The sequence below is a fragment of the Sciurus carolinensis genome, chromosome 1 (assembly GCF_902686445.1).
Source record: "Sciurus carolinensis chromosome 1, mSciCar1.2, whole genome shotgun sequence".
Classification (NCBI taxonomy): domain Eukaryota; kingdom Metazoa; phylum Chordata; class Mammalia; order Rodentia; family Sciuridae; genus Sciurus; species Sciurus carolinensis.
Genome location: NC_062213.1, coordinates 151,722,701 through 151,750,352, shown reverse-complemented (window position 1 = coordinate 151,750,352; position 27,652 = coordinate 151,722,701). Strand labels below are relative to the sequence as shown.

Below are 27,652 nucleotides of genomic sequence, written 5' to 3'. Positions count from 1 at the left end.
ATCTTGTTGATTAAACCTCATCATGTTGCACGAACCACATTCCTATAATAAGGGACCATATTTTAACCCCCAGGGACATTCATTAATAGGAAGTAAGTAACCTTTTTTAGTATTGAACTAAACAGCAAAGTGATTGAAGAAAATTTATATCCTACTTTCTGTTTATTTGCCTCTTTATTTACTGGTGTCTCTATTTATGTATAGGGGAAAATCATATTTTCCCTCTGTTCCCTACTCAAGAATGTTTCCACCTTGACTTAGAATGACTAATTTAGAGGAGGACCTAGACTTGGAAATTTTGTTTGTTCCTTTACTGCAAGAAAGACTGTGATAAGTTTGGTTTTGTTGAATTGCCCACACCAGCTGGGGTGGATTCAGTTCCCTGAAAGTGTACACTTCTGAGTGATAAAGTAAGAGTAATCAAAGAAAAAAGAGTGAATGAAGAATCAGTTTTATTTAAGATCCTTCTGCTGGTCCTGCTGGTTGTGAGGTGCTTCCCCTTCTGTTATCATCATAGGCAGCCTCAATGCTTTTACTCTGCAGGATATAATTATCCTCCATATACATATTCTCAGTCCCAGATACGTAAACTACAATAGCTTTTTTTGTTTAACTTATACATTTCAAAAATTTATACAAGCAATAAGTGAAAATATTGTTACTATAACATTTCAAATAATATAGAAATATAAAGACCAAAAGTGGAAAAAAAAAACTTACTTTTTCACTACACTCCACACTGCCAGTGTGTAGTCACTTTCAATCAACACATCGAATTCACAGCTATACTGTCTTCTGGGCATTTGCTCCAGAGATTTTGATCTTCTGATTTCACTAACACCTCTAAGAAATACCTCTAGCATAATCTGACTATACAACAAAGTGTTAGTTATTAAGAAAAACAATATTTGACCTTTAAGAATCCTCATTCAATTGAATGTCGCTTAAAAGACACTCTCTCACTTCAAAAACCTTATTTGAGCCTAAATGACAGAAAAAAAAGTTTGATTGAATTCATCAATTTGCAATTCATGATTCTGAAATACGAAGACAGTGTCAAAAAATTACACAATTGAAGGGACTTTGAGGGAGCCTGCAGGGATGATAATCAGAAACCTGAATACCAATACTATTTTAGGAATAGCTAGGAAAGAGAATACATAGCCACCTAGAGTTACCTACTCCCGTTTTTAATAGTTTCTGCTACTTTATGCCATTTGCAAAGCTAAGAAGGAAAGCCATTAGGAGCTCTGGGAGAATTGGTAAACTGTGTGAAGCTCAACAATCCAAATATCCACCACCAGTTGGGTTCTTATACTTAAAAAGAGGGTTTAAAAGACTCATAAAATAAAATAAATGGAATGTCTTTTCTTTTTCAAGGTCAGAAATCTGGAATGACAATAAGTGGGGGAATGTGATTATTGACTTTTAGAAGAAAATATGATAAATAAAGGAAAATCATTTTTAAGCTCACAATTTTCACCAAGAAATAAGCAGGATGTAAATGTTCTGCTTATAGACATCCAGAGATGTCCAATTGCTAGATAATCAAGAGACTACTGGAGCAATTAATAAAATTTAAAATATAATTATAAAAAAACACACAATTTTAGTTCTTACATTTCATTTTCCCAGAAGAGAACTGTCCATAATGACCAGCATCAAACTATAAAAAATATTTTAATGGTCACTCTATCATCTCTAAAAGGAATCTCAGAGAAAAGGGAATAAGTTTGCTTATATTTTAAATACTTTAAACAAATCAAAAGAACTATATTATGAAAATATATGTATATATAAAATACTAAAACTTTTAGAATGACCTCAAAACTCAAACAATGTATATTTCTTCTGCTAGGATATTTTATTCCATTATATTCCCACTAAAATATTGGTAATCTCATAGTCAGTTTCTCTGGGTTTCACTAGTCTCCTTGGCACTCCAATGCATTATTAACAATTTTTTAAAAGTGCAAGCAAGGGGTTTCTATTTTATTATTTATTAAAAAGTAGTGAGATTGAGTTTGAAATTCCTTTAAACAACAGCACATGAGATTTTTTAAAACTTCTAGATGACTTTAGTCTTTTGGAGAATTTTAATTTGTATCTGTCTCAAATTCCCTAGGTTTCTAAAGCAGTTCTTCTTTCTGGCTTTACCATTTCATTGTTTTGTAAGTTAAAGCTCAGTCATACCTAAAGCACCATGTTCAGCTCTCAATGACCCTCTTTCTTTCTCCTTTCCTCCTCTCTCTCTTTTCCTGATTTCCCCAATGACCATGGGATAAATTTCATCTCTTGTTGCATAGGAATTTCTCAGTTACCAAGGTAGCAAAACGTTCAAAGCCTAAAATGTACACATAGCAATTAATCTTAAAATATTTCATCATCATACTTCTGATTCATGGAGAAAAACACTATTGATAATACCTTGTCCTTGATGTGTCATCTTCTAATAATTATAGAGACTAAGTAAACATAGTCTATTATGTAAGTTTAATGTTGCTTCTCCAAGTCACAATAGAGTTACATATTAATGTTGCTCACTTAAGGAAAGAAAATTAATATTTGCCACTATGGAAGAACAAGAATAGCCCCTTAAAAGCTGTTGAATCTATAGCTCTGCAGTATTGCTATCTTCATGAGTTAGTTTTTCCTCTAGAAACTTTCTCTGAACTTTCATAATTATATGACATCATGAAATTCTATACTCTAAAATATTTAACTTAATGTGTCTGAATTATAATTGTAATAGTGTATAATTTTTACTTGAGGTATGGCCTTCCTAGAAACCAATTTCTTAGCATCAGCCAGAGCTAAGATTTTTTTTTTCAGAATTTAAAAAAAAATGTATTTCACAAATTGAAGTTGTAGGTCCCTTAAGACAAGTTCTATTTTGGAGTCTACACTTACAATAGCTGAGACTGTCATAGTCATTCACCTTCATCATTAAAAAGCCACATAAAGTTCTTTTCTCCTCTAAAGTTAGGATGTTAATACTGGCCTTGTAGACTTTCTGAGTTCTTGGTTTATGTCTGAAGGTGTAGAAGCTAGGTAACTAGTAAGACAAGGTCAGATCTTAACACTGTGAGAAATTTCCTAAATACATCCTTTCTCAAAAGTACTTGCGAAAAGTAAAACTTTCTACATGCCCATGATGGGTACTTTTGAAAGAGTCATTTATGACTTACATCAAGGCTGGTTTTTAAGTGGAGCAGAAATATGAGATAGTAGAAGTCATGCCTATGGGGAGCATCAAGGTCTGTGTCTCAAACACATCCAGATGCTGATGTCTGAGGAAAGCAAAGAGGTACCTTCTTTTGAAAGGACTTTAAAGCATCTACCATGTTGGTCTGTCATGAGATAGACTCCAGAGGTGGTACTGAGAGAAATCACTGGGTTTAAGCCATTAAGGAACCTGAAAGTTATTCATGAGAGGAGAGAAAAACACACTCAGAAATTAGCCATAAGCTACTAACGAGGGCACCCGTTACTATAAGGAACTGATGTGTCTGTGTTGGAGCTAACAGTTATTAAGAACTATTAGAAAACCCTGCAGATAGGACCCAGGTACACTGCTGAGTGAACAATAATTGGAGCCATTATCACTGTGAGCCACCCTAAGAAAAACCACAAATGAGGTGGGAGGGATTTTCTAGCCCTCTTTCTGTCTCCTTCCAAAATAAAAGATGTTAATTCCCTTACCTACTGGGAACTCAAGGGAAATATGACAAATGACAAATGTTGGCCTTTCAATATATTCCAGAAGTATAATTTTCTGGTACAGTTGAAGACTCAGTTGTATAAAAGACCTGGGATTATAGTTCAGCTTTCAAACTTTTAATAATTATAGTAACATTTAGACCATATGCTGAATATTATCTACTGTTCTAAATATCCTGCATGCATTCAACTCAATGCAACTATTATGTACCATTCTTTTAGATGTCGATAGACTTTTATTTTATTCATTTATGGTGCTGAGAATTGAACCCAGTGCCTCATGCATGCTAGGCAAGTGCTCTACCACTGAGCCACAACCCCAGTCCGTATTATATACCATTATTTTATCCATTTTACTAGTGAAAAGTTATGTATACAAAAGTTAACTTACTCAAGCTCATCTATTTGTAAATGGTAAACACAGTCAGCCCTAGAGTTATTAACCACTAATTACTTGCACAATATAGCAGACAGAAAAAAAATGAACCTGTGAGTATGTTATATTACATAGAAAGGGCGACTTTGCATATGTAATGAAGGTAAAAGCCCTAACATGAGGAGACTATCCTGGATTATCCAGATGGGTCCAGTATAATCACATGGGTCCTACAATCACATGGAGAATCCTTCCCAGCTGCGGTCAGAGAGAGATGTGACAACAAAAAATGGTCAGAGAGATACACAATTGCTGACTTAGAAGACAGAAGAGGGGAACCATGAGCCAAGGAATGTGAACATTCCTAGAAGAAAGGAAAGACTGGGAAGTGGATTTTCCCCAGGAGACTTCAGAAAAGAATGCAGCCTTGCCAGCACCTTTGTTTTGACCCAGTGAGAACTGTGTTGGAAATCTAGGCAACAGAACTCTAAGATAATAAATTTTTGATGTTTTAAGCCACTAAGTTTGTGGAAGTTTGTTCCAGCAGCAGTAGAAAACTCATACTTATTGCCTCATTGAGAAAATATACTTACTGAGGTTTTTCCCTGCCTTGGGCAAGATGACTTTACTGTAACTTTAGATAATAGATTATTTCAGTAGTGTTGAATATATTGCTTGATACTTTGTCCTACATTTAGCACCCTACCAAAGGTTATAAGAAGCTGAACATATTTTAGTTGTTGCTAACAGTTATAAAGTTGGTAAGATGCAACTCTTTGGATCTTTGATAACATATAAGATGCTTCCTATTGTTTAGAAAAGTTAGGAGACTGATTTTCACCAAACAGTAGTAAGTTATTGTTCTAATTTTCAAAATACAGAGTCTGATGAGTCCCCACAAAATTCTGTCATTGATGCCAAAGTTTCCTTTGAAGTCTCAGAATAAAATGAGTTGTTGAAAGGGTGACATATTACCACAATGAGCTTTTTCGAAACAATGTCAAAATTTTCATATTTCTCATCAATATTCATCAGAGCAAAGACTGAAAAAAGGACTCGGATTAATTGGTCTCTTTCATTTATATACCTGAATATAAGGAAACATTAGGGCACTGGCCTTCGAATGCAATCTTTTGGGAAACAGTCCACCTCCACAATAAGGAATGCCACAGACCATTATCAAATGTAGCACTCAGTGCTGTTTCCTCTAACATGGCAATAAGCTGGCAGAGAGGTTATATATAGAAAAAGCTATACCAATGGGCAGAAGCAGTTTCTTAGTTGATGAAATTTATTGATCGAAAAGAAATAAGAAAGTTTAGAAAAAAGCAATACATGCTTTGGAAGACTCGAGCTACCATAAAAGTAAACTTCAAGGCCAGTCATCAAAACAGCAGTTGAATATCACAAAACCATGTGATGGGTGAAATCAAACCTGCCACAGACACCACATTCGTAACCTCTGAGCCTTCAGCTTATAGAGTGTTCCCGGTTGCTCTCAGCATTGCAAATGTGATGGCCATTATTCAGTTCCTATGGTCGGGATTCATACAAACCTTATTAAACTGTTCCTGTACACTGAGCTGAAGAAAAGCCTTCAGAATTAATCTAGTAGGAGAGGCGGCAAGGATCAAATAAGGTCAAAATGGTATTACCCCCAGTAATAGGAGATGTGGTGCCTTATTTTTGGTAATAGTATCATTCTGCTAATGGTACAGAGACCCCAACAGTTAAAAAAAAGGGAATCTCTGGGGAACTGATTGTGTATACAGTCTCCTGGATTAATGAAGTGTGGCAGCTGTGTGCCCAGTATGGCAAGGACAGTGGGGGTTTATTTGTTATCACAACCAGTACGATTCAGTAGTGGCTTAATCATTGTTCTTTATTAACTATCCTTTTCAAACAACCGGCTTTCTCTTTTCTTCTGAATTGACCATTTTACAATGAAATTGGCCAAAGATATTTAAACATCACTCTTAATAATACCACCATTAACCTAAAATTGCAACTGTTTTTATGATGTCCTTAACACTGTAAGTAACGCACAATCGTTATAGAAACATAAGAAAACACAGATTGAAAAGAAAATGGATGTCCTATTACCAGTATAGCCATTGTTAACGCTTAGGAGTTGTCTTTCCAGATATTTTTCCTACACAAATATACATATAAACAGGTTTCAGCAAATATAGTGACATACCGCACAGCCTTTTAGAACCCACCTGTTCACTAAGCATTCACCTATTTCTCTGTCAGTCATGTGGACTTCATTTTCAACAACCGAGTGTCATTCTGTTGTATGGATTTACCTTAATTGATTTAATCAATGCCCTATTAGACATTTAGCTATAGCTTTTTTGTTATTAAAAATGATATTATAGTGAACATATTAGTACATTTATGTTGTGTATTTTTTCAGTTGTTTCCTTAAAATGAGTTGTAGCAATCTAATTACTTGACTAAAATTTATGAAGTTTTTTTAGAGATTTTGATGTCTAATTTCCTCCTTAAACCAGAAAAAATAATAATAAAATTAGAAAGATGAAAATCACTCAGATTTCAGACTAATTAGTTTCATAAGGACCTGAAATGCTAAATTAAAACATGAGTAATAGTTTTTTTTAAGTATTATAATATTTTATTTATTAGTTTCTTTTGGGTTCTTTTAAGATTAATCAAAAGTACCTACATTAATGAAGTCACTATTTTACTATTTAATGATTACTATTATGTCTGCCTTCTTATTTTTATTTATTTACTTTTAATTTATTTTTTATTGTAAACAAATGGGGTACAACTTGTTTCTCTGTTCATAAAGTAGAGGCATACCATTTGTGTAATCATACATTTACCTAGGGTAATGATGTTTGATTCATTCTGTTATTTTGTAATAGTGGTTTAATTTGGGTTTGTTAAACTATTTACACACACACACACACGAATGCATATATAACACGCATGCACACACACACACACACACACACACACACACAGTTTTGGGTTTCAGTGAGGTCATTAAGTTTATAAACCATGAGGGCATATCTCTTTTATAATTACCATGTCAATTGAATGTACTTTTTTTTTTTTTTAATGGTTCAATAGAGAGTTAATTAGCATACAATAAATGGCACATATTTTTTAAAAAAAAGTTTTTAGACCAGCAAATGACATGATTTTCTAAATAAAAGGCAAGGATGTCAAAATTTTATCTTCTATTTTCATTAATAATTCTTAGGAATTTTTAAAAATTAATAACAGTTGAATTCACATACCATAAAATTCACTCTTTTAAAGTATGTAATTAAGTAGTTTTTGTATATTCAAAGAGTTGTACAACCAACACCACTAACTTCAGAATATTTTTATGACCTTCAAAAAGATACTCTGGCTTGGGGTGTAGCTCAGTTGTAGAGCACTTGCCTACCATGCATGTGGACCTGGGTAGAATCCTCAACATTGCAAAGGAAAAAAGAAAACTGCATTAACAGTTGCTTCCCACTAACTGCTCCCCAGCCCCTGGCAAACACTAATCTACTGTCTGTTTCTAGGCATTGCCTATTATTTTTGTTATTGTTGTTCTTTTTAGATACATGTGACAATAGAGTGCATTTTGACATACTATACATACGTAGAGTATAACTTATTCCAATTAGGATCCCATTCTTGTGGTTGTACATGATATGTAGTTTCAATGGTGTTATATTCATATATGAACATAGGAAAGTTATGTCCAGTTCATTCTAATGTGTTTCATTTGCCTATTCTTGACATTATATTTAACATAATTTTTTTTGCATAGATCAGTACTTCATTCCATTTTATCACCAAATAATATTCCATTGTATGGATAGACTGCTTTATTTATCTATTCGTTAGTTTAGTCTTCAGATGTCAATTAAAATCTTGTCACCATCATGCTTAAAATCCTTCGGTAACTCCTTGAACTGATAAAAAGGGCTATGTAAGGTTCATTCTGATCTGGTCCTGACTTTCCCTTTGGGTCTGATTTTCTGCTGCACTCCCAACCCCATCCAACCCCTTCCTTCCACCAATCCAGGCATCACTACTTCTATTTCCCAATGAAGGCACTCTCACTTTTGGATGTGCTATGGCCTCTATCTGCTATATCCTCCCCCTCCTTATGTGTGTGGCTGCCTTCTACTTCTCCTTTATGATTCAGCTGTCAAATATCTCCTTTTCTGGGAAACCCCTACATACCAGGTGTAAGCTGGGTACAACATTTTTTATAATCCTTTATACCTTTATCCTAACACTTGTCACACTATTTTCTAATTGTTAGTTTTCTTGACTTCTCTTCCATTAGATTGTAAGTTCATTGAAGTGCAGAAACTATATTCTATATATCTCTGTATCACTAGCAATCAAAGCTTAGCATGTGGTAAACATTCAATAAATGTTTGCTTTATGTCTAGGATAAATAAAATTAACCTGACTTTTTATAAACTGACCAACTTAAGGATTTTATGACTATGTAGACACAAAATTTATTTAAAGTACATTTTGGATTTTTTATGTTTAATTTGTTTACATACATTCTATATTAAAATTCTCAGTAAAATACATAGTAATTAACTCGTTAAAATAACCCAATATGTGCCTACAATTCTAGTAAGGCATTTAAGGCAAATATGAATTTAAAACCTACCAAGAAGGTAACATTTTTAATATAGAATGACTTAACACAAATTTGGAATTTATATAAAAAATGATTCAATATCATATTTCAAATGATTTAAGAAAGAAATTTTTATGAATATATCATGGATAAATTTATAAATCATAATCATACTTTAAAAACAAGATGAGTTTTGTGTTTTTTGTTTTTGCAAGTGAACATGTCAGTTTTCTTAAACTTGGAGAGTATTACCTATTTAAAATAATATAATTATCTTTAAACTTTGCATGTATAAACTGTTTTTTAAATGTTTTATCTGTTTTCTATATGAATGAAAATGTGTTTAAGAGGGCCTAGTTGGTAATGGAATCCTAACCTCTGTTACTTCTGACTTATAGGGTATCTTTGTTACTAGGGTTCAGCCTGATGGGCCAGCCTCCAACCTTCTGCAGCCTGGTGATAAGATTCTTCAGGTAAGACAGATAAAAGCAATTCATGCAAATGCTGACACTGAAACAAACATGTAACCATGTTATTAAGTTAAATGACGAATTAAATGATTGAAAAGAAATACTCCCTTTTTTAAATTTTCCCTTATTGTTTTGAAGTTGAGAGACAAGTCAAAAACAATTTGAACTGAGAGAAACCTGGGTCCCTAGCATCTAACATATTACCTGGCACATAGTAGTGTTTTGCCTATTTTAGTTGAGTTGAATGGAATTACACAGCAATATAAGAATTTATATGGTGTGCATTCTAGTACACATCTATGAATCTATGTATAGTTATTAAGTAAAAGCAACAGTGATTAAATGTCCATATAGGGTGTCCGTGTGACTTTAGGAAAGGGGGAAGAACATGTCCATATTTCATTTTTCAACAGTCTGCTTATTATGAGTTGAATGAGTTGAATGTTGTGAAACACATGATTGTATCTGTCTCTTCCCCTGCACAGGTGAACATGAACCTTGCTAGAGATAAGGTGACTTCTTAAAATATACTGTCCAGTAAAAAAAGACTTTCTCTAACTTAAATCTCTGCATATCAGAAAAGATTACTTAACTGCAGTAATCAGTTAATCAAATGCTCAGCATAATGCTATCCATTTTGCTTTTGTCCTCTTTTCTGAATTCACTTCCCATGCAAGAGGTGCTAAATCATTTCCCTACCTTAAAGGGAAAGGCTGTTAAGTATTTAAGATTCAGTACTTTGACCCCCAAAATTTCCCAGTATGTAAACATATGCAACTATCTGAAATTGCTGTTTGGCCATTTTTAAAAATTTGAAATGACTCAACATAATATATTGAAGGTTTAGATACACTAAAAAGACAGGTCATGTCGGAAAGGAACTTTCATCTGTTCAGCTACAAAACACAGAAGAATGCAAGACCCCCTCAACACAACTCTAAGGACATCTTCTTTCTCCTGTTTACTGAACTATCAGAAAGTCCTACAAAAGTAGAAATCATATATAGCCCAATATACATATAACAAGATTTTTTTAACATTTTATCCTCAGAAATTTTTTTGATTTATTTTTTATTTGTTCTTTTTAGATATGCATGAGAGTAAAGTATATTTTTACATATTATACATATATAGAATACAACTTATTCTAATTAGGATCCCATTTTTGTGGTTGTACATATGGAGTTTCACTGATTTTGCATTCGTATATGAACATAGCAAAGTTATGTCTGGTTCATTCTACTATCGTTCCTATTCCCATTGTTCCTCCCTTCCCTTCATTCCCTTTTGTCTAATCCAGTGAATTTCTATTCTTCCCTCTCTGCCCACTTATTGTGTGTTAGCATCCACATATCACAGAGAATATCAGCCTTTGGTTTTTTGGGACTGGCTTATTTCAGTTAGCATGATAGTCTCCAGTTCCATCCATTTACTGGCAAATGCCATAATTTCATTCTTCTTTATGACTGAATAATATTCCATTGTGTATATACCACATTTTCTTGATCCATTCATCTGTTGAAGGGCACCTAGTTTGATTCCATAGCTTTGCTATTGTGATTGAGCTGCTATAAACATTGATGTGGTTGTGTCACTGTAGTATGCTAATTTTATGTCCTTTGGGTATATACCAAGAAGTAGGATACTGGGTCAAATGGTGATTTCATTCCAAATTTTCTGAGATGTTTTCCAGAGTGATTGCACTAATTTGCAGTTCTGCCAGCAATGTATGAGTGAACTTTCCCCCCACATCCTTGCCAACATTTGTTATTGCTTGTATTCTTGATAATTGTCATTCTGACTGGAGTGAGATGGAATCTCAGTGTAGTTTTAATTTGCATTTCTCTAATTGCTAGTGATGTTGAACATTTTTTCATATATTTGTTGACCAACAAACTAGCAAGATCATGATCTGCTACTCAAATATTCAAAACTGATGGTTCTCTGAAAATATTAGGAACCATCCCAGCTGAGGTAATGTTGCTGGTGAAGCACTGTCCTGCATGGCTGAGTCCATTCCAGGCAGGCAGAAGACAGTAGATTGTCTTTTGAGTTAGACAATTGAAACAAAAAAGACACATAAAATAATCTAAAATTTTTCTTAACCACTTTAACATAAAGATCTATGTTTTTGATGGTCTAACTTGTCTTGCAGTCTTAAGTATTTTACATTATATCGACGGGCCTCAGATTTGTTATATGTAAAAATAACTCCACAGATAATTTTATATCTAAAGTCCCTCTCAGCTCAAAAACTTCACTTTTTTGATAATTTTATGAATTGTTGTATAAGGCAGCCAAGAGTGAACTAACAACATAACTCCCTAACACTTGGTAAATGCTGCTCATTAGCAAAGGAAATGGCGAGGAGTGTCAGACAAGAAGCATCCTATAGCCTGAGACAGGTTATGGAGTTTTCTTCATCTATGACAGAGGTATCAAAAATGTTCCTCTTATACTTAGGTTCAGAGAAGAAATATAAGCATAATCATCATAACAAAATTATATGCTGCAAACAGGAAAATAAATGTCTACTTGCAAAGTATTAGAATACTCTTTTCTGGCTATAAAATTCTAGAAGGCTAATATGAGGATACAAGAGGCTTCAGTATTTCTAATCCCTCAGAGGCATACAGCAACAGCAAAGTGCACAGAGGAATGGATTCCTAAAGCAAGAAGCAGAAAGGAATTATCAGTTCAATTAGTTAAATGCCAAGAACACTGTGAAAGAGCTGCACCTGGATGCCTCCTGTCTCCAAAATGACAATCGATGATGTAACATTTGAATCTTGCTATAGAACTCATTTGTACCTTGTACTATAAAATCAAAGTCCATCTTCAAGTAAAGAAAAAAAAACTCCACATAGACCTTAATCAAATAAATTACTGTATTTTTCATTCATAGTATTTTAACAGCAAAAGTAGCCAATTATGCTCTCTGAATGTAAGAACGGCTAATTCTGGATCGATTCATTTATTTATTTATTTGTTTGTTTGTTTGTTTATTTATTTATTTATCTTGCAGTGCTAGGGATTGAACCCTGGGCCTTGTGCTTGCAAGGCAAGCACTCTACCAACTGAGCTATATCCCAAGCTAGAACAGCTAATTCTGAACTGGAATTGTTGCCTATATCAGAGCCCAGGGGGCAAGCTAAATTTTTGACTCCATAATACTACTGGCTCTTAGTTTAAAGAAAGATGGGGAAAAAATGGGTTAGCAATATTGAGTTATCTGTTAATTACAAGATCCGTATTATGTGTTCTCACTGGAACCAATTTATTTACAAAGCTGAATGGCAATGAAAACCCTGGAAAAGCAAGATGAAAGGAAGAAAAACAAAACTGGCAGTCCAAAGTGATGGCAGTTACTGTGTTTGGTCTAACCCAATAGCAAAGAGCAAAAGAGACATAAGATAATGAAAGCGATACCTTTCCCAAATCCCAAACTCCAAATTTGTTAAATAAGATCTTTTTTTTCCCCTCAACTCTTCTTACTCACCCCTCTTACTCTGCTATGGTATTATTAGCATGTTATTTGAATTATATGATGTGTTCATTAAGTGATGATATTAATTAAAACATATTCACATGATTTTCCTGTCATTTTACGATTCATTTTCCCAGCATAGACATCTTATAATTAATGAGCTTAGTTAAGTGATTTACGGTGCTATTTGGCTTTGTAACAGTGTGGCATGTGGGAAGAATGCAGAGATAGAACTGACCCTTCATGATCTCACCTTCTGTAAAGCTGAGTTACATGACTGAGAGAAAGAAAGGGAAAAAAGCACATGGATCATAAAAGAATGTCACTAGAGTGAACTATGTGAATTTGCTAATACACAAACATTATTGAAATGGCAATTTTGTTATTTTAACATGGTACTCTCCTCTAGTGTTCTTTCCAGTTAAAAATTTCAGTCTAATTCATTAAAATTAAAATTATGCCTTAAAATTAAAATACATCTGAATATAGAAAATTTATTAATTATAATTACTCTGTGGAAATGACTAATACACTAGAAAAACAAATACCTTATACCTGATTGTCAATAATGTGATTCATAGTGATAGACCTAAAGATTGCTTATAAGTATGTCATGTTCTGTTGCTGCCTCCTATTTCTTTTTCTTTTTTTTTTTTTTTTCAGTACCACGGATTGAACTATGGGGCACTTGACCACTAAACCACATCCCTAGCCCTATTTTATATTTTATTTAGAGACAGGATCTCACTGAGTTGCTTAGCACCTCACTTTTGCTGAGGCTGGCTTTGAACTCTCGATCCTCCTGCCTCAGCCTCCCGAGCAGCTGGGATTACAGGTGTGCACCACCTCACCCAGGCCCCCCATCACTTTTATTTACCAGCCCTCTACCCCAAACACAAGTCTAACTTTAATAGGAGAAGAGAAATGAAATAATTTAAAGAGAATTAGTTAATGATAACCATATTTTACCAGTTACAAAAACAGATTTTTGCAATATGAGACTTAAAAATATGTTCCCAATGAAGATAATTTTATAGTCTCTTCTACCTTATCATTTTAAGAATTTTAGAATCAATAAGCAAAATATCTGCCTGACTGCATTTCTAACATACCAAAAATAAAATAGTCAATATGTTAATAATTCAGACAAACCAGGTATTGTCCTTTGTTCCTCACCCCCACAAACACCTAGACCTTAAAATTCTTAAAGACAATTCAACGGAGTGTGATGGGACATGCTTATAATCCCAGCAGTTCAGGAGGCTGAGGCAGGAGGATCACAACTTTAAAGCCAGTCTCAGAAATTTAATGAGGCTCTAAACAACTTGGTGAGACCCTGTCTGAAAGTAAAAATAAGTAAAAAGTGCTGGGGATGTGGTTCAATGGTTAAGCACCTCTAGGTTCAATCCCTGGAACCAAGAAAAAAAAAGTTCAAAAAACCACTGCCAACAAATAAACCTATCAATGAATACTTGAACTTTTAGTGAAATTATAATTACTGTGCTTTTGTACTGTTTTTTAAAAATTATTTCTCAGTGAATTTTTTGACTCAGAGCACCACATCTTGGCCAAAATTTTGGAGTTTGATGCCCATCTGGCCAATTATATCACTGTTCTGTTCCATAATAGCAGAGAATTCCACCATTTATCCCAGAAAGTGTTATATAAAGGAATACCATTAGAAGACCTATAGTAGATAAGAGAGAAGTCATGTACCCTCAAAGGAACTCCTCACTAGAGACACAAGATGTATGTATGCAGATCTATTAGAAAATCAATGAAGTATTTGATTTTGTCATATGACTAATAAATGTGAAGTATTAAGAAAATGAAGTGATCAATATAAAGGTATTTCTTGGGGTGTAGAGGGTGGCCACTCAATCAAAATAAAAGCCAAGAGGGTAGACTTGTTCAACTTACCTCACCCACTGAGCCAGTTGGTGAGAGGAGGGGGAACACAGGTCACAGAGCTCTCCTGGTATAGAGGAGATACAAGTTTAAGCCTCTGGACTTAACAGAGGACAGAGCGAGGTGCTGGAGGAACTACCCAGGGGCCAGCCTGGCCTAGCATTCAGGAGAGAATAAGAGGCTTACTCCAGAAAGAGTATGGAGCACAGAAGAGAGAATCCTAGGGAGAAAGACCCCAGGGTCACAGGTTATAGTCGTGAAAAGAAGAAGCCCTGGAAATTAAGAATGTTTCCCATGGAGTTGGAGAATTCAAACTCGGAGATGAGTTGGAGTGAGCGTGGTGATGAGGTGGAGGAGATGGCAAGATGCAGCTTCCAGCCTCAGAATATGAGAGTAAGTTTAAACCTCCCAGAAGTTTAAATGAAATGTCTGGGTGGCCGGGTCTGTTGCACATAGTTACGTCTGTATATAGCCACTGAATCAAGCAAACTTTCCTTGTCAGAATGGAAATTCTGTGGCTCTGTGCCTGTTAATAAGCGGTTGGTGTGATCAGGCACTGCCGGCCTTCTCTTATTTAGGCAGAGCTCATTTATTCAATAGCCTCAGCTTTCAGAAACAAAAACATAAACCAAAAATCAAATTGCTTCTGAGGGATTCGTAGTTATTCTTACAAACTCTGCACTGAATTTCATGCTTTTTACTCACAAGAAAGGATTTATTTCATACTGGGAGTCTTTTACCTAGTTTTTCAGACCGCCAAGAGGAAGGCCTCCGGGTCCAGGCACATTGTCAGAAGCAGAAGTCACAGCTTCACGGTGCTTCTTGTAAAGCACAGTAGAATGGGGGTCCTTGCATTAGACCAGGGCCTCCCAAAGGCTTCTCTCAAGATACCTGAGAACTGGAGTTTCTTGGACAAGAAGGTTTCAGAGCCACCTCATGCTCTATCCCTCGTTTCAGGATTTTACATGTCCTGAGCACACTAAGTACCTAGAGAAATCTTACAGGTTTCCCAGCATGTTTTATTCCATACCCCTCTTTACTAACAACATCTACTAGCCACTTCCAGAAAACACACTTTGGGAAACAAACGTTTGCTGTAGAAACATACTAACTGGGCCCAGGCTTTCTCCCAGAGTGTCTATGTTCACAGTTAACACCATGACTCATTAAGAAAGGGTTAGAGTACATTCATTTTTCTGAATTTTAAAAAATTACTCCAGAAAAACGACAGAAACAGTGAGAAATAATTTTATGGTTAAAATGAAGTGTTGTGCCCTTAAAGAAATAAACTTCAGGTATTTTAAAAATCCCCAGGGCCGGGGAGATAGCTCAGTTGATAAAGTGCTTGTCTTACAAGCACAGGACCCTGGGTTCGATCCCTAGCACCGAAAAAAAAAAAAAAAAAAAATCCCCTATAGCTTTTTCCAACAATGCTAAATAAGTCATGCATTTCTATAGTTTATTTTGTGGTTGAAAATAAAAAATACTGGAATTCTTGGAGAAAGGGAATAATAGTCATGTAACTCATAGTGTTCAGAGGAATTATTGTAAATAATGATATAATATTTAAGAGAAGAAGATTTTTAAAAAATAGCTTGGTTATAAGGCAACTAAAAATAAGTTTAAAAAATACGTGTGATTTTATATACCAGAGTTTCACTGCATATTATTATTTTAGTTTTGCTCATAATGTTTAAAGTTGTACCACAGATATCTATTTTAAAAATTGAGAAAATACCTTTTGGAAATCAAAAAGTAGTATTTTAAATATTAAGTAAAACTTGAGGACAAATAAAGATAAGTCAGGTCTGTTAGACTTCTCTATCCTCCATAGCTGGTTAATATGAAAAATAATTATAATTAAGAATCTCTACTCTGTCTTCTAACTCACACAACCCTGCAAGGTAACTATTGTTAATGGATGTTAAATAACTTATTTGATCTCTTTCCATTATACCATACTGATTGTCTAGAGCAAGTCTTACTGGTTGATTTATTTACTTATTTGGAAAATATCCATTAAATGCCCACTCTGTAAAAAGTATTGTAGTATACCAAGAGGTGTAAACAACACAACAGGGAAGATAACTATATTCCTGCTTTTACACAGTTTAATCTAGGAAGCAGATGAGCGCAAATTACACAGAGCAGGAAATGAAGGAAGAAAACAGGAAAGAGTCAAATGTCAAACATTTAATAAAACGAACCCCAATTGGTCCTGTTTTATTTTGTTTTACTTTTTTACACTGCTGTGAGTTGAACCCAGGGTCTCACACATGCTAAGCAGATGCTATAACATTGAGCTACATCCCAGGCCCCTAGTTTGTCTTTTAAAAGCAAGCTATCCACCAAAACAGAAACCAGCCTAATTCCAAAGAGTCCCCTGAAAATGAGGGGTTGATTTCATGTTATTCTTTTCATGGTAAAAAGGAATAGAGTATAGCTTCTTGGAAATTGCCTTGTAAATCAAAGTAGGAAATTAATGTGTTGGAGACATATGTGACTTATTTGACAAGAAGAAAACAGGTATTCTCAAATCGGAGCAGATAAATAAGTTTCTTCAACAACACTATTTATTAGCAGTTTCCACACCCAACTTTCTATACAAATAATTCCCAAAGACTTCAGTTAAGTCTTTTTTTTTTTTAGAACTTTATTAACCTTTGCTTCAAACTTTATTCCCAGGCTTTTTCAGCTTAATTAGCTACAAAGAATAAATTTTGTATAAACAGAAACTAAACAGAGCTGCAGTGTTCAAGGGGCTTGGGCTTAAAAATATTAGAGATCTAGATTTTATCAGATCCATAAACAAAACAATTTTGAAAAGCATTCATAATATAAAGTAGCAGCTCCCAGTAACTTCAAGTTTATCTTCTTCAGTTAATCAGTTCAGTTTGCCTTGTTCTTGGAAGCCTCACCAAAATTCTCCACAAGATCTAGAACTTCATCATCATCTTCTTCAGTAGAAAGTGGTCCTTTTCCATCCACTGATTGTTTGGGCAGAGGTTCAGCCAGTCTCCTTAAACTCGTCAGTCTGTCTGCACCAAGCTGGTTTAAGATGCTGGGTAGCATTTTCATCAGTTGCTTTGTCTTAGCATGGCTTGATTTAATAATGAAAGTGTTTGCTGCCAAAGATGCCTGAACTTTAGGGTTGTTAAAGTGGATCACTGTTCCTTGGTTTGTAAACATATTCACCTCTTCAATACTAGAGATATTGTTTACCCCTAACTTCTTTAAGGAGAACTGAAGGTTTTTATTACCTGCTGTAGATAAATTCTGTGAACTACATTCTCTCTGGAAGAAGTTCCTTTCCCACCAATACACCTTGTTCCTGCAGTTTGGCAAGTTTTTCCTGGTTCTTGATAGTTTCTTTCAACTTGTCAGAGCAGAAATGGAGCCTCATGAGGGCCTAGGGTTGGCACTTAGGGAGTCTCAGGCAGACCAGCTGAAATTAGGTGCACACCAGTCTATTCTATCTTGCCATGTCTCTTTTGAGCATGAATTCATGAGATATTCAAACTGCAATACTTGTGCCCACTTAAGATAAAAGAGAAATTTTGTTATATTTTGTAAAGGTTTGTTTAATTCTACCACAAAGAGCCATTAAGACTTCAAATATTCTCACATTTACAAAGAATAATATAAGTTTTTCATGAGAACTATCTAAGAAGTGAAGACCTATGGTTCGGATTTTTAATAGAAAGTTGTTTTTTTAAATGACTTGGCATAGAGCCACTGTGTACTGATTATGCAATATGTTTTATCCTAAATATATTCCAATATTTAATGAGAGTATTCTACTGGTTGAAAATTCTAAAATGGGAATTAACTCCAGGTTGTCATTTGAACCACAGTTATAAATATCTAAGATTTCTACTGTGTCTCATAATACCTGACTATCGTGAAGTCTTACCCTTATAACTCTAGTTCAATTGCTATGTTTTTAGTTTTTCTTCATCCCAAGAGCTGTGACATTCAAAGTACAGGAACGCAATCATATATATGTAATATTCAGAATGTATGTGTACTGATCCTTTAAATGTCTGTCCCTTGAGGATGAGTTTAAAGCAATCAAAAATCACGTCCCCAGGTCTCTAATTTCATTTTCCTTTTGTAGTCTTAAATGATTTGTCTTGTCCTTGCTGTTGGATAATCCTATCAGACCTGGGGCCAAGTCTTTTCCAAGGCTAGTTTTTAAATTTAGAGCTTTGGCTAAGAATACAACAGAATTCCTATGAGAATTACAGCCTCATCTGGAAAGTTTCTACAGTATAACTGTCCATAATTTATCCATTTAACAAAACATTTACCAGAAGGAAATCAGAGATAAATCCAGGAAGGAACAAGAGGAAAAAATCCAGAAACTGTAAGTGTGTTTTACAGTAAATCAATGAGTTATAATTGCAAAGCTGGAATTGCAACTAATGTTTTTCATTAACCCTCAGATTTTTTACATCTAAATCATGAAAAAGGGAAAGTAAAAACATTTTGTGGCAGAGAAGATGTCAAATGGAAGTGAAATAGGAGGAATATCTTTTTGAAGCTACATAAAGATTAAAATAAAATACTCCTCATACTTTCAAATCAGCTAAGGCTAAAAACCCATTAATTACACATTCTTGAAGCGTAACATTTTCAGAACATCTTTTCATTTCCTAGATTGTTTTCTTATTAACTTCATTGAAACTTAATAAGCCACTCATTTGTTTCTCATTTTTCACTAAGATGCAATTTCCTCAAGATTGCACACATTTTATTTGAATCTGATAATGTGTTTATATAAAGCATATATGTATCCAAATGAGGTAACATTTTAAATTTTCATTAAGCTAGCATTTAATCTTCATATTATCTTTTGCATTTATATTGTGCATATATTGGAAATGTTATATGCATAAATGTATCATATGCATTTATTTTTCAAAGCATCATTGAATTTATACTCTGCAATTGATATTGTATAGGACCAGCCTTTATTTCCTCAACCTCTTCTATTCATACACACAAACCAACCACAAAATTCCTCTAGTTAAAAGATTGAGATTCATGCCAGTTGCCATGGCACCTACCTATAATTCCGGCTACTCAGGAGGCGAAAGCAAAAGGATTGCAAGTTCAAGATCAGCCTGGGCAACTTAGCAAGACCTAGTTTCAAAATAAAAAATAAAAAGGACTGGGATGTACCTGAATGATAGATCACCCCAGGTCAGTCTGCAGTAATGAAAAAAATATTTTTTTCTTAATTTTACTTGGAAAAGGCCTATAAATGAAGTAACATATTCTTTGATTCCCTGTCTGAACTATCAAGACATAAGCCAGATAGCCATTCTCATAGTAACAAATACAGTATAAATTCTATCTGCTTTTCTGTCCTACAGATGAAAGAAGAGGGCTCTCTAGAGCAGAGGTTCTGTTCTCTCTTCAACGCAAACCCCTTTCTCCAGGCTCTTCTGTCATTGCCCTCCCCAGCCACAGTTCTAACACAATGCCACTTGTCAAGAAATAGTTCAATTGATATTAAAAAGTGAATTTATCTAACAAACCTACATTAAGAATTGCAACTTTGCAACATCCAAAGAAACAAATTGTGCCAAGATCCGGAGAGTTGACAACCATGTGATAAATTCCCACCTAGCTACCAGCTGTGTTATCTGTGTTATCCTGTGATCACTCTGATCCTCACATTTGCATCTATCAAAAAATTAGGGTTAGCTAAGCAAAAAAAGAAAAATATAGTTCCTCTGACATTTTCTTCTTCTGTTTTTATGGCTTAATGAAAATCTTATTTCTTAAACTCTATAAAGTGGTAGTGTATTAACATTAATAGTATTAGCTTTTATTGATTGCTTATCATGTGCCAGGCCCCATCCTAAACACTTGACATACATTAACTCATTTTATCTTTCACAGACTTTCTAAACTAACTCAGAGTCATTCTGGCATTTTGGAGCCATTCCCAGGCAGTCCCTGGTTGTATTGTTTTAAACAGGACTCTTAAAGTTCACCAACACTCTGATTTAAAATCAAAACATTTATGGGGACGGGAATTACAGAGAGAGCACTAGAGTTCATTTGACTCATGGATCTAACTCACCAAATGCTTCTTGCCTTTTGAGTGGTTGGCCCTACTTATGTGTTTTCAGAACTCTGGCTCTCATTTGTACGTACCCAATGCAAAAATGAAAGGCTAGTACTTTCAAACTGTTCTCGGGGCTAAGTTATGAAGGGATATGCTGTCCCTGAGTCAGCCTGGATTGTGTTTCTCAACATGGTGAAGTTTGGTTTATCAGAACCAGATCCGGAGTTAAGCCCAAAATTAATTCAGTTTCTCCCTGCTTATTCCTTTATGCTGTGGAAAAAATGTGCTAATTAGTAGCACTAGAAAATGTTTGGTTCTCTCAGATTTTCTGTTGCACTTTGTGCACACCCTACTTGGTCCCCCTTCAGGATGACGCTTTCCAGGACTCCTCATGCCCCGGTCTCTTAGGAACTCAGAGTTTCCAGGCCCCTGGGCTCAGTGCCTAGGAACTGTGAGGATCTCTGCCTTTTAGTTTGGTCCCCAGGTTAAAGCCAGCTTCTGCCATCCTCTGACAGGAATAAACAAGCCCTGTTTCACCTTTCCTACCTCACTTCAAGCAGATTTACATAGATGTCCCTATTAGCAGCAAACACTGTCTTCCAGTTCTGCTCTACATTTCCAAAGTTTCAACTCCATCCTGTTCCTACAGTTAGATTTTTCTTCTGCCACAATGCTTCCTTTTAAACTCATTTTCTGGTAAATCTCAGCGTTCCATGTGGTATCAGTTTGCTGTATAACCTCAACTCTGGTGCTAGCAGGACCACTCTGACCTGCTTCTTGGACTCCACTCTCCTGTTTCCAAATGGATGATCAATAGTTCCCTTGCCTCTGTTGCCAGGAAACTTCACTTGTCTTATCCAAGGTTCTCCAAGGTTTCCATTTTCGGTTACAAGAATCACAGTTTGATCCTTGTTTCTGACACCCCTGTCTAATCAGGAACAAAATTGTAGATTCTTCTTATTAGTAGTTTCCTTCTTTCTATTTTCTCTCAAGTCTTTTGGCATTGCTCCAGCAGATACTCTGACTTGGTTCTTGACTTTCAGAAAGAAAGCTCACATTTGGTCACGACAACCCAATTAAACCAAAGATGAGGCGATGAGGAGAGATTCAGCATTTCTGTAGCTTTCAATTCAGGACTAAGTGTTATTTTTCTCAGTATTTTTGGAATAAGTGAAATTAAACCTGATAAGAATCTGAATGAGAACTGTGGCTTTGCAACCATAAGAAAGAACAGAATTCGACCAGGAGAAGATGAAGCCACAATGCTGAAGGAGGAAATGTTGGACATTTTATCATGGCGACTGAAATATCAGTTCAGATCACATGGAATGACCATGTTCTCATTATTTTGGTGAATTATCGGGAGAAATAATAAGAAGGAATATTGGGGTATCAGATGATGCAGTTCTAACCCACTCCCTGAGCTGTGTGGCCTCAGACAAGTGGCTTAGTCTCTGGGGAAGGCCTTTCATTTATAAAGGCATCTCATATATTATTTTCTGTTATGCCCATGGCTTGCTTCCCCTCTGGACAGCCATCCCTTAGATGGGTGCCTCCATGGTCCATCTGTTCCTGTTCCCACCCCAGAGTCTACCACAATGCCTTAGGTAGCACATAACAGACACTTTTAGTTGAAAAAATAATCATACTGGTAGTGGATCAACTTTCTTTGAATATCTTTCAATAAAGGAATCATTCAAAATTAACAACTATGATTAATTGGTTATTGAAGTTTTGTACCTCGCATGCCCTTAACACTAATACTATTGTCTTTTTTTAGCATTGATATTATGACAGGTCTAAGACTGAGCAAATACCATGGCCTCCAAATCATAGAGAATTTCTCACCCCTGAAACTCTTGAGATATTTAAATTTCAAGCAATTCTCTGAAAACTCTCAGTGGGTTTTTAAATTCATTGCTGTTCTAGGTTTGAGGCTGCAGGTAGAGAAATCAGAGCACACAAAGGTATTATTAATTTTTAACATTCGAGAACTTCATTATTAAAGTTAAATTTTAATTTCACAATTCAAGTATTCATGTGGAGAAAAATTAAAGGCACTAAGGAAGTTAGTGTACCCCTTAAAACTATACCGTAGTCTGATTTTGTCAAAATGAACCCAACTACTATTTTATATAACTAAAATTCTCTAATAAAAATTAGTTTAGTATATGTATTTCATGCAAGTTTGCTACTTTTCCAATGTCCGAAACAGGATAATAGTAGAAAGAAGACTGTACCATTAGCTATGTTTTTTATTGGCTATTACCATCTAACCAGAAACAATATGAAATGAAATTTCATTCTCTGATTCTTATATAACTTAAAGAAACTGTAACACACCCCAAATTCTACTCAGTTACTGTCTCATGCCACTGAAACACCAATGCCAACTTCATTAACATTTTTACTAAATAAATTATTAAGCAATACATAGAGTTTTGTTAATTCAGAACAAATTTATGCTTCTAATTATATGGATTTCCAAGAATTTACATTTTATTTCCTAGCATATTCCTTACTGTTATACATAATGTAGTTTTAATGTAATGTTTTAGAACCTTCTTTATCACATCATTGTCTAATCAATTTTAAGAACTACTGATAATTGTGTATCAGATGACTTTCCTCTGAATTATAAAGATTGTACGGTGTTGCTGGAGATGTAATGCTGTTTGAAATTTGAAAAACTAAAGGTAATGAAACATTCAAGTGATTGGTTACTAGAAACATTAATCATGTTTTAAGAAAGCATAAAAAGAGTAAGTAAAATAACAAAGGCTATGTATGCCCAAAATAAGTGTCAGTCCACTGAAGATTGAAAAAGTCAACCAATAGTCTCTATTACCTATACTTTGTCAATTTGACTAACTTTTCTGAGTCTCAGGTTACAGTGAAAAGAGTTATATAAATATCGTTCATTGCTTTGCCAACATTTGTTCCTATAAAATTTCAATAAGCTCATCTTTTAATTTGGCCTTTGTGGCAATAATGGTTTATGAGACCCACCTTTCTATAAATAAATAATAAAAATCATTCCAACAAGATAATTTACAATTTATTATTCAGAAAACCAAACAAAAAATGAACACATTACAAAGAAGAATTTGTTTCATGACACAAATAACAAATAATTGCCAGTTTGAATCCTGAAATTGTAACCTTAGGTTAATTACGCTTATGCTTATGATAAAATTTGATTGCTTATATGGAGGATTCTTAACTAGAAGACAGTAGACATGTTCTCTATTACTAAAGTCAGTGTGCTTTATCCCTGTGTGGGATAGATACCTTAGATATATTGGATTGCATTGAGAACCACTGGCATAGATAATAAAACCACTTGCATTTGACAATGGGGTAGCAAGAATAAAAATATTTCTTTAATATAAAAATGTACAAACCAAGAACTTTTCCATGAGTCAAAGCAATATTTAACAGTATTTGAAAATGTCCAGTCATGTTTGATATGATTAAAATATCTAACATGCTGATGAGTTTATATTGGTGATTATATAGCACAAGGGCAATGGCCGTGTGCATACTCCCAATCTATCTCAACTAGGCTACTCTCTAAACAATTCAGAACAACAGCCAAACTGAACTACTGTATCACAAATCTGTTTTCACCAATGTATCTTTATGATGAGCACAGGAACAAAGACATACTAGAGATTTGATATATACTAGTGGTATTAATAATTTGGGCTAAATCTGGATAAATTATTTACTTCCATAGATGCACTGTCATTGTGAATTTTAAAAACTGATATCTTGCCAGGCACAGAGGTGCACGCCTGTAATCCCAACAGCTCAGGAGGCTGAGTCAGGAGGATTGAGAGTTCAAAGCCAGCCTCAACAAAATTGAAGTGCTAAGCAATTCATTGAAACCCTGTCTCTAATTAAAATATAAAATAGAACTGGGGACATGGCTCATTGGTCAAGTGCCTCTGAGTTCAAACCCTGGCACCAAAAAAAAAAAAAAAAATGGTATGTTTTGGTTGCTCAGTGTTCCCTCAGATCTTATGATTAGAAACAATGATACAATGATAAATAAATATTTGCATTGATTTCCCTGTTTTATTTTGTATTTACAGGCAAATGGACACAGTTTTGTACATATGGAACATGAAAAAGCTGTATTACTACTGAAGAGTTTCCAGAACACAGTAGACCTAGTTATTCAACGTGAGCTTACTGTCTAAATATTTTCTATAAATAGTGAAGATATGTCTAGCCAGACCTAATGTTCAAAAAGAAATTTATACATAGAAACAAATTTTGCCAATTGCTGGACCAATGGCAAACATTAGTGCCAAATGTATAATACTATATGTTAGCACTGATCATCCTTAAAAATGTTAACTCTACAAATATGATGTTCATGTGGTTATGTATTAGTTCTAATTGTCAGCCTCTGGCTGTGCATTGGTGCAGTTTTGATTTTGTTTTTGTTTTTTTAATCAAATAAGTTTCTTCTCAAAGTGGATTTCATATAATTTCGGAGCACGGAAGCACACACAGCTCTTTATGAATTCTGCTCTCCATCAGAAACACTGCCTCAAAGTTGTATATGCCTTTATATAGAAAATACGAACATAAAGAATTGTAATTCCCATAAAATATTTCTAGCACAAGGTATATGTTGGCATATATACAAAAAGAATATAGAGAAAAACAATATTTTCATAAACTAAACATCTCGGATTGAGAAAGAAAATATATCTTAAAATAAGACTTTACTATATTGAATCTTTTTCAATAAAAATTCATGATAATGCCTTATGAAAGCAACTGTACATATGGTATAAAGTGTTTATATTTGGTTCCATATTCATTTGCTAAATTCTCATAACACAGAGTGAAATATTTCATAAATTATCCATTTATCACTGGGACCTAAATAAAAATAGGACAAACTAATTTGTTCAATGCCTTTAGCTAATTACAATACATGCAGAGTTAAGAAACAGACTAAAGGTCATTGTAGATAAGTCTTTTTCACCACAAATTTAAGCAGTGAATGATGGGTGGCAGGAAAGGTATTGCTTTCTTTCTTTCCAGTTTATGTTGATTATAAATTGTAGCCCCTGTGATTTCTTTACTTGTAAATGTGCAATTTATTTGTGTGCTGCTTTATTTAATTTGCTACTTTTAAATCATTTAAAGTGAGTTTGGGGAATTGATAAAATTTATCATTAAGAAAGACTTGTTAGAAAGTTATGTTGGGTAATTTTAAAACTTTGGTATTTAAATATGAAACTTCAAATATAATTTCTCAGAGCTGTGGTCTGTATACTTTTAATGTTGTTTTGTGGATAGAAATAGATAAAATACTTTTTTCCACAAAGAATGTTTCAAGGTATATTAAATTCTGAATATGCTCTTTCTAGAGAATGACATAAGTATAGTTAATATAGAATTATTTACTTTTACATTGGAACTGTTTTCCTCTATAAAAGATCAAAAGTCATCTTAAAATCCTTTATAATATTTATTTTTATGTTAGTCATTAATTTGATTAAAATATGAATTTGAAATTTTAAAATAATTTCCAAGAATTGGTTATACGTGTTCTCTCTCATATTTCTACATAGCTCTTTTTTATAGATATATATATAATGAATTTATTTCACATGCTATCAATTCAAGTATTCTATTGAGATTTTACAATAGAATTACATATTGATGTCATGAGAGCTCTGAGAATAATATTTGTAAGTTAACTGTTTTATGGGGACACTGAAAATAATGTATTTTTGTAGGGTCTATTAAAATGAGTGTCACTTATTAGAAGTGCAGTGGTATTTTTTGGCATAGAATTTGTCACTTGATGGCAAATGATACTTCATTTTATAGATGGTGGACTAATTTTAATGTTGCTTTATGTCAGGTGACATGATGCCATAATTTTATAGGGTTTGACAATTAGCTGGTTCCATGATTGGCCTATATTTCCCAGAAGTAACTTTTAAATGCATTTTAATACATTGAGTTTTCAATGAGAAGTCTTTCAGAGCCTAATTCTATTTGTCAAAACTCGTGCCATACCACTGTATCCAGATATTGTAGGATGATCACCATTCGTCAAGATCAAGATCCCCTCTGGCCACCCAGGACCACTTAAAGGAAAACAAACTCAGGAGTGTAGTTTTGTGTCAAGGAAACATCTCAAGTTGTCCCCCAGTGTTGTTTAATCTTTAATGGGAGAAGCAGGAGGAGAGCCAGGTGTGGGACTTCCCCAAGTCTTTTTCTTATGTTAGGTTTTAACATCAATCCCAGGGCATCGGGAGATGCTTCTGAGACACTCAGCTGAGAGGATCAAGATACTAGTAAACACCTCTGCCACTCCTGATGTGACAACATTGTCTTGGGCCACTGCTTTAATACTTTCTGTTCTGCAGTTCAGAAATGAGGAAAAGAGAAAAGGGACCCCTGACCAACTGAAAAAGAAATCTGATGCCAAAGCACCTCATTATCAGTTGTACTACCATGCTGCATGCTGAGAACAGGCAGGTAATAATGAAAGGGGGATTTTTAAAAATTTTTTTAGTTGACTGAATAGAATAGCTAATCATGTGAGGGGGAAAACATCTAATTGATTTGATAGGGAACCAAAACCAATAATTCATTGATTTTTGAGTATCATATGACTTCTTTTTAATAACTGGCTTGCTGCCTGAAACTAGAATCTGATTTGTATTAACAACAATAAAAGTCAAGGGTGTGCCTTTAAAAAAAGAAAAATCAACAAAAAAAAGGGGTGAAATTCCTAATAGCCCCTCTTGATTTTTTACTGGTATTTTTCTGCTGAGGAAGCTGTTTCTGTGTGACAGATCAATAAGATGTAATGGAGGGAACTGAAAAGATTAGAGGTGGAAAGAACAAATGGTGAAAATTATTAGCAGAATTACCACAGATTTTGTAAGACAAAAGGCATTGGTAGATGATTTTTTAAAACTATCTACAAGGCTTA

At 34.4% G+C, this 27,652-nt stretch overlaps 1 protein-coding gene and 1 pseudogene across 1 annotated transcript in view; one reads left to right on the top strand and one right to left on the bottom strand.

Moving 5' to 3' along the window:
- Positions 1 to 25,299, top strand: part of Lrrc7 (leucine rich repeat containing 7) — a 518,752-nt gene extending 493,453 nt beyond the window's left edge. Inside the window, exons 26-27 of the mRNA XM_047519214.1 lie at positions 9,131 to 9,205; positions 24,774 to 25,299. Coding sequence (XP_047375170.1) covers positions 9,131 to 9,205; positions 24,774 to 24,881 — 183 coding nt within the window. The 3' untranslated portion in view covers positions 24,882 to 25,299. The remainder of the gene's footprint in view (positions 1 to 9,130; positions 9,206 to 24,773) is intronic.
- LOC124989959 (transcription factor BTF3-like) lies at positions 17,487 to 18,000 on the bottom strand (annotated as a pseudogene).
- Positions 25,300 to 27,652: the final 2,353 nt, after the last annotated feature.